The sequence below is a fragment of the Sminthopsis crassicaudata genome, chromosome 6 (genome assembly GCF_048593235.1).
Source record: "Sminthopsis crassicaudata isolate SCR6 chromosome 6, ASM4859323v1, whole genome shotgun sequence".
Classification (NCBI taxonomy): Eukaryota; Metazoa; Chordata; class Mammalia; order Dasyuromorphia; family Dasyuridae; genus Sminthopsis; species Sminthopsis crassicaudata.
In genome coordinates this window covers 185621773-185628998 of record NC_133622.1, presented here as the reverse complement: position 1 = coordinate 185628998, position 7226 = coordinate 185621773, and the positions used below count along the sequence as shown (strand labels likewise).

Sequence of the window (7226 nt, the reverse complement as noted above, 5' to 3'; positions counted from 1 at the left end):
TCAGCTTTTGCCAATATTGTATTTTGTGACTTTAACTGTCAATCTTTTCCTGGCATAGACTTCAAGAACCAAGGTTCCCTTTCATGGTACATAGAGGCAGATGAGGAGGATTTAATGGAAGAAAGGATGCAGCTAGATGGTGCAGTGGATAGCATTCCTGGACTAAGGCAGCCCTGAGATTACATTGAACTGCAGACACTTCCTGTGTGGCCCTGATCATTTCACCTTTGTTTCCTTAAGTTTCCTCATCTGTAAAATGCAGATAATAATAGTATCTATCTCCTGGATTTGTTGTGAGTAACAGATGAGATAGTAACTTAGTGAAGTGTCTGGCACATAGTATGTGCTATATAAGTGTTTATTTGCTCCCTTCCATTTAAATGGCATAAACTATTATTTTATCAATATGCTCAGAGGCAATATGCCTCTCTTTTATTCATTATAATTCTATGAGGTAAATAGTTCAAACATTATGATTCCCATTTTCCAAATGAGAAAATTGAATTTCATAGAAATTAGTACTTGTGTGTGGCCACAGAATTTGTATGCTATATAAAAATAATAAAAACTATATACATTACTAATGCATTTAGAACATATCTGTGCCTTCTCACATGGCTCACTCCTGGAGAAGACAAGCAATTCCTTCCTTTGTGTTATATGTCATTTGATTTCATCAAAGGATCAAAAGAGGTGATTTCAATGTTCCCTCAGGCTCCACTTTTTGATCCAATCCTATACTTACCCAGATGCCAGTGATTTAATAAATTAACAATCTATTTTTCTCCCAGTTGGCAAAGGGCAGTTTGCTAATGGATAATCTGTAATGTTTTATCAACGCCAATTTAAAATGTCTTCAATTGGCTTCACTCTGTTCATATAGAAAACATCCATAGAAGGTTTCATTGAACAGTAATCATATATATCATTGCTGTCAGAGAGTTATCTCTGGTTTTACACAGGGAATACCCATTCTAATTGCTTCGATCCCTGTGGGTCAACTTTCTTATTTTCTCTTCTTCTCCTTCCTGTAGTTCTTCTTGTTCCTGTTCTTCATACTTTGTACTTTCCCTGAGGTTCAGTTACATAACCTAAGGACATGGACAACACATCAAAAATGATGTGCCTGACATGCTAAGGAGGATGCAGAGAAATCACTGCAACTATTATGGAATAGGCATCCCTGAAAACATACTCAGCAAGCATTCCCAGATGAATCCTACCTCTAGCTAATCAAGCTTCGGCAGTTTTGTATGGTGCAGTGATTTTGGTAGCAGAAGAACGAGGTCCAAATTCTGGCTTTACAAGTCCCACAGAACAACATTGTGAGGAGTTACCACAAATTTTATTTTTATAGTTTGGAGCAGTGGAGGAACTGAAGGGCTGATAAATCATCTGAGAGCCAAGTCTGAAGCTCAGGTGTCCTGACGTGGGGTCAAACTTTGACCTTTTAGTTAGGTTAGTACTTTTCTCTTCTTCCTGTCTTTACTCCCACTTCTATCCCTCATCAAGGTATCCTGTATGCAGTTCCATCCAAGGTATAGTGTGTGCAGTTCTATCCAAAGGCAGATTCCCACACCACTGCAAAAATAGCAGCCTGTCTTCCTACCATCCTGAAGGGGGACAGACAATGGCTCAGAAAAAATACAGTTTTGGAAGCTGCCACCAAAGGAGCATATGGTCCAAAGATGCACATTTAAATAGCTGTGCTTGATGGAGGGGTACTACTGCCTAATAGTCTCCTACTCCCAGAAGCTGGGATGTGATTTCTAGGTGCATTTGAAATCATGTGTTGGGGAGTCAGTCCAAACCTCCTCCCTTCCCAACCCTCCCCCCCATCCAAGCTGTGAAATGCAATGCTTTCCATAAATAAGTAGATTTTCAATAGTCTCTTCCCTAATAATAATAATAATAACCACAGGAAAGCTGGTTGTTTTTTATAAAGATGAAATTAACAAGAAAAGCTCATCATTAGGAGATTCAGGGATTCTCCCCATGGAGAGTAGCTGGGGTTCTGCCATGGTGACTCGGAGGGGATTTCACTTATAAATGTGCAGCAGACAGAGCTGGGCTGCTGGGGAGAGCCGCCTGCTTGGAAATCTTTGCCTTGTCAATAATAACCATGGCGCTGTAATAGAAAGAGCCAGGAAAGAGAAGTTCAGAGAAGTGGGTTTGAGTCTCTCTTTAATCCCTGATTTACCGTGTGACCTTAGGGGAGTGATTTTTCCCCTTCTGGGCCTCGGTGGGAAGAGAATTGGATGTATTGAATTTCTTACGGTTCTTCCTGAGGAACGGAAATCCGTGTTCTAAGATTCCTTCCAGATCTGGAATTCTAGGCTCTATGTTCTAAGATTCCCCCACTGCTGAGACATTCTGTCTTTCTGAGTCCATGAATCTCCGAGAACGACAAGCGGAGGAAGAAGCTGCAGTAAGTGTTAATGTTAAAAGTGACAGAATGAAAGGCTCAAAAGAAAACACACACACACACACACACACACACACACACACACACACTCACACACAACATAAAATGTTAAACTAGACTCAAATCCCTCAGCTTCTTCCCGACCAGATGGATTGATGAGCGTTGTTACACTGACCTCAAGCGTGTGAAAGCTCTACCTCCAAAATTCTCCCAGCCTCTCCGTCCCTCCCTCCTCCCTTCTCCCTCAGTCCCGCCTCCTCAGCCCCCATCCCCGCCCCCTCCGCAAACAGACATACACACTTAGACCACAGGGTGCAGAACAATAAACGAAGTTGGAATCCAAACCCAGACGTCTCCGCTCGAGTTTACGGCTGAGCTACGGGATCCGGCCGGCGGGCTTCTTCTCCCTCACTCTCTCCATCACGCACTGCAAACGCTGGGAGAAGGAAGGGAAGTGACCAGCGGAGGGACAATGCCCAGAGCACCCCACGGGGGGCCGGGAGGAGGCAGCGCTGAGTGGAAGAAGGTGAGAAAAGTAAAGTTGGAGCAGGTGGGACACTGAACCAGAACGAGCAAAGCTCCCTAACTGCCTTGTCCCGTGGGCGCCCCGAGCCCGGGACGCGCCTGGGACCCCCTCCCCCTTCCCCAAGCTCCCAGTCGGTTTCCGCGGCGCAGGTGGGCGTGACAGCGCCTGGCAGCGAGCTCTGCCGCTACTCGGGGCGCTGCGCCTGGGAGGAGGAGGAGGAAGAGGAGGAAGAGGAGGAGGAGGAGGAGGAGGAGGGGGGGGAGGAGGAGGAAGAGGAGGAGGGGGGGGAGGGGGAGGAGGAGGAGGAGGAAGACGAAAAGGAGGAGGAGGAGGAGGGAGGGAAAGAAGAAGAAGGAAGAGGAGGCAGCGCCCGTGGAGGCGCCAGGCTAGGCAGAGACGGACGGGACTGTAGCGCCATTCCTGCCCTGGAGCGGCCGCCGCCCGTACGGGAGCTAGAGTCCAAGCCTGCCCCGGACAGCGCGGTGCAAGCAGTAGGGCCCCGCGTCGAGGGGCAGCGACTGCTGGGCAGAAAGCCAACCGAGCCGGCAGGATAAGCACCTCGCCATGGGATAGCTGCAGCCGCCGCCGCCACAGCTACGGTCGCATTTAACTCCAGCCAGCTCTGCCACGAGAGATCGCGTAGATTTCTTGCCTCCCCAACCCAGGTTTTCTTACTGACCAGCTAGGGACCCGAGGGGCGGAGGGCGTGAGGGCGTGTGTGTGTGAGTGCATGGGAGGGCTGGATGGGTCACGCTTTTGTGCTATGACCCCCTAACGCTCCCTCCCTCCCCCTCCCCCTTCTAGTTGCCTCTTCCTCCTCTTCTGCACTTACAAACCTTGCTTGCCCCTACAGGCTCGCGGGGCTTGGGAACTGAGGGGAAGCTCCAGTTCGGGATTTTTCCACGTATGTTTGTCCTGTTCTCTTCTCGGACTGCTTCCCTCCCGGACGCCCGGCTCATCCGGCGGAGCTGGGCTAGCGCTGCTCCGGGCCGGGAGAAGGGCTGCTTCGGGACGAGGAGAAGCGACGGCGCTGCCCTAGTCCCCTGTGGGCACGGTTCACTGACTGAGGGAAGCTTCTGCGGGCAGTTGCCGCTCGCTGCCTCTGGAAGGAGGACTCGGCAATGAAGGCACTGAATCCCAATAGGCAGCACCCGAGCGGACTCTGCTCAGAGGCTTGGGGCCAGGAGGGGATCCCCCTGCTTCTGCTCTCGTAGTGCGGTCATGGATCTCCAGCTGACTACCAACAGCACCCACTCCGGCGACCGCGGGGGATCCTCCAACGAGTCCCTGTGGGCCGGAGCGAGGCAGCCCCCGAGCCAGTATTCGCCCGCGGAGGTGGCCGGCTTGGCGGCGGTGGTGAGCTTTCTTATAATCTTTACGATCGTGGGCAACGTACTGGTGGTGATCGCCGTGTTGACCAGCCGTGCCCTGAAAGCACCCCAAAACTTGTTTCTTGTGTCCCTGGCCAGCGCTGACATTCTGGTGGCCACTTTGGTCATGCCCTTTTCGCTGGCCAACGAGCTCATGAACTACTGGTACTTCGGCAAGGTGTGGTGTGACATCTACCTGGCGCTGGACGTTCTCTTCTGCACCTCCTCCATAGTGCACCTGTGCGCCATCAGCCTGGACCGCTACTGGTCCGTGACGCAGGCGGTAGAATACAATCTGAAGCGTACCCCGCGCCGGATCAAAGGCATTATCGTGACGGTGTGGCTCATCTCGGCAGTCATCTCCTTCCCCCCGCTCATCTCCCTGTACCGCGACCCGGAGGACGACCAGTACCCCCAGTGCGAGCTCAACGACGAGACGTGGTACATCCTTTCGTCCTGCATCGGTTCCTTCTTCGCGCCCTGCATCATCATGGTGCTGGTCTATGTGCGCATCTACCGGGTGGCCAAGCTGCGGACGCGGACGCTGTCGGAGAAGCGCACGGTGCCCGAAGGCTCGTCCCAGACGGAGAACGGGCTCAGCCGACCGCCCCTGGGGGCAGGGCCCTCGACCGCCGCCGCCGTCTCCTTGCGCCTTCAGGCTAGTGAGAATGGGCACTACCACCTCCACCATCACCACCATCACCTTCACCACCACCACCACCATCACCACCACCAACTGCGCAGGAGTACCGAGCTCGAGGACATCGAACTGGAGGAGAGCAGCACTTCGGAGAACCGGCGCCGGCGGCGCAGCCGAGAGGACTCCGCGGCCCGCAAGGGCAGCCGCGGCTTCTCCTTCTCCTTTTCTCTACCAAAGGAGGCCCGTCGGCAGGTGCTGGGAGCCGCCTGTCCCGGGCCAGCAACCGCTCCCTCGAGTTCTTCTCGTCCCACCGGCGCCGCAAGCGCAGCAGCCTGTGCCGCCGGAAGGTGACCCAAGCCCGAGAAAAGCGCTTCACCTTCGTGCTGGCTGTGGTCATGGGCGTGTTCGTCGTGTGCTGGTTCCCTTTCTTTTTCACCTACAGCCTGTATGGCATCTGCAGGAGGCCTGCCAGGTGCCCGAGACTCTATTCAAGTTCTTTTTCTGGATCGGTTATTGCAATAGCTCCCTCAACCCGGTTATCTACACCATCTTCAACCAGGACTTCCGGAGGTCCTTCAAGCACATCCTGTTCAAAAAGAAGAAGAAGACGTTCTTGCAGTGATCCCCGGTGGGCTCGGGGTGGGGCTGAAGGAGGAAGGATGGAGGGAGCCCCGAAGGGGAGGCCGGGCAGGGCCTGAGCAGGAGGGACTACTGAGGGGGTGGCTCGGAGTTGGGCGAGGTTGAGGAGAGAGACGGAAGAACACCTGAAGGGTGGGGGGCGCAGGGGCAGGGAAAGGGGATTGAAGAGAACAGGCGGAGAAGGTGGAGGAGGAGGGAAAGGATGGAAAGGAAAGGAAGTTGGAAAAGGAAAAACCTTACTTAGTTCGAGGTCTGCGCGAAAGCTATTGAGAAGCCGGCCAATCCGGTGCAAGTCCACCGGATTCCGGCTGAGGGCGCACACTGAGGGTAAAGTTTGGCCGGACCGCGGAACAGATTAGAATAGCTGGAGAAAGTGGGGGAAAATGAGGCAGGGGAAAAATTAAGGGAAAAAGGCCGTGAAGGGCATCGACAATCTTTTGATTACCTGAAAGTATTTAAAATGTTTGCCAAAAAGAAGGAAAAAAAAAAAAGAAACCAAATTTATTTTCTAAATAAACCTTTGTAATCTAAACCTTTCGATTGCACCAGTCCTTAGGATGGAACAGAGAGGGAGAGATGGGAAACTGGGCGGAATGTTTACCTTGGGATTAGGTTGCAGAAGTTTGGGGAAGTTCCACTTAATACTCTGGACTCCGCAAACTATCCCTGTCCCCCTTGTACCGCGCGCGCACAGACACATAAACACGATTGGGGAGACTTGAGAACTGAGGAAGGCCCCTCTCCTCCCCAGCCCCCCACGCACCACTTCGGAATGGATGAGGGACAGACAGTTTGTAGCCAGCCTACATAATATCTGTATATGATACATTGTGTATATACACACACACACACACATCTAGATGACTCACATATGATTATCATTATCGATGAAAACGGTATGTGGCCTGAGACATGGACACACGCCTATAAAATACACCTATAAAAGTGTACTGCAACTATTTGGGGGGAAGGGGAATGAGGGAGGAAGAGAGCTGGCCCGGGAACTTACAATCCTGAATCTTTTATCATTTCTTAGCTTAGTTTCTTAGGAACTCTTTCCTTACGGAGCTTTCTTCCTCTCTGTTGTAACCATCTATCTTAAGCTCCTTCAATTTTCTATTCATTCCCCCCAAGAATCTCCTTTCACTTCTCGGTTCTTCTGCCTCTCCTAGCAGCGGCCTTGTCAAGCCCCGCCCCTGCCGTCTCGAGTCCACCTGAAGCCTCCCCGAACTTGTCTCCCTTATTGCTGCCTCCCCCTTTCTTCCTTTCTCTTTCAGTCCCTCTTTATCTATCTTGCGCTCTGCCTCGGGACTTTCTGGCTTGTCTCTCTGTCCCTCCTTTTCTCTTCCCCTTCTGTCCTCGTTCCCTCATCCTCTTCTTCTCTCCCGTTATTTATTCCATAATACTCTTTTCCAACTGTTGCCCCTTTTATTCCAGCCATTTTATCGTCCCCCTACTTCCACCCCACCCCATACATCCCTCAAGTATCGCTGACTGTGGCTTTAATTCCTTCAATTCCCCGTCTTTCCCTTCTCCCCCTTCCTCTCCTCTATCCATTCTTTCTCCTGTTCTCCTTTTCCCAGTGTCTCCCCTTCCTTTCCTTACACATTTTCTCCCCCTACACTT

General features: G+C 51.6%; 1 protein-coding gene and 1 long non-coding RNA gene across 2 annotated transcripts; one reads left to right on the top strand and one right to left on the bottom strand.

Annotated features, from left to right (window-relative positions):
* Nucleotides 1-1362: 1362 nt before the first annotated feature.
* LOC141547240 (uncharacterized) lies at nucleotides 1363-2854 on the bottom strand. Its single transcript, XR_012483546.1, has 3 exons — nucleotides 2722-2854; nucleotides 2277-2423; nucleotides 1363-2128 (listed from the first exon to the last, which is right to left on the bottom strand). It is a non-coding gene; the product is annotated as an uncharacterized LOC141547240 (long non-coding RNA).
* On the top strand, nucleotides 2812-6132 carry ADRA2C (adrenoceptor alpha 2C). Its single transcript, XM_074275714.1, is given in 4 exon segments — nucleotides 2812-2951; nucleotides 3805-4995; nucleotides 4998-5417; nucleotides 5420-6132. Coding segments are annotated over 3 exon segments (1407 nt in total). The 5' UTR covers nucleotides 2812-2951; nucleotides 3805-4172; the 3' UTR covers nucleotides 5584-6132.
* Nucleotides 6133-7226: the final 1094 nt, after the last annotated feature.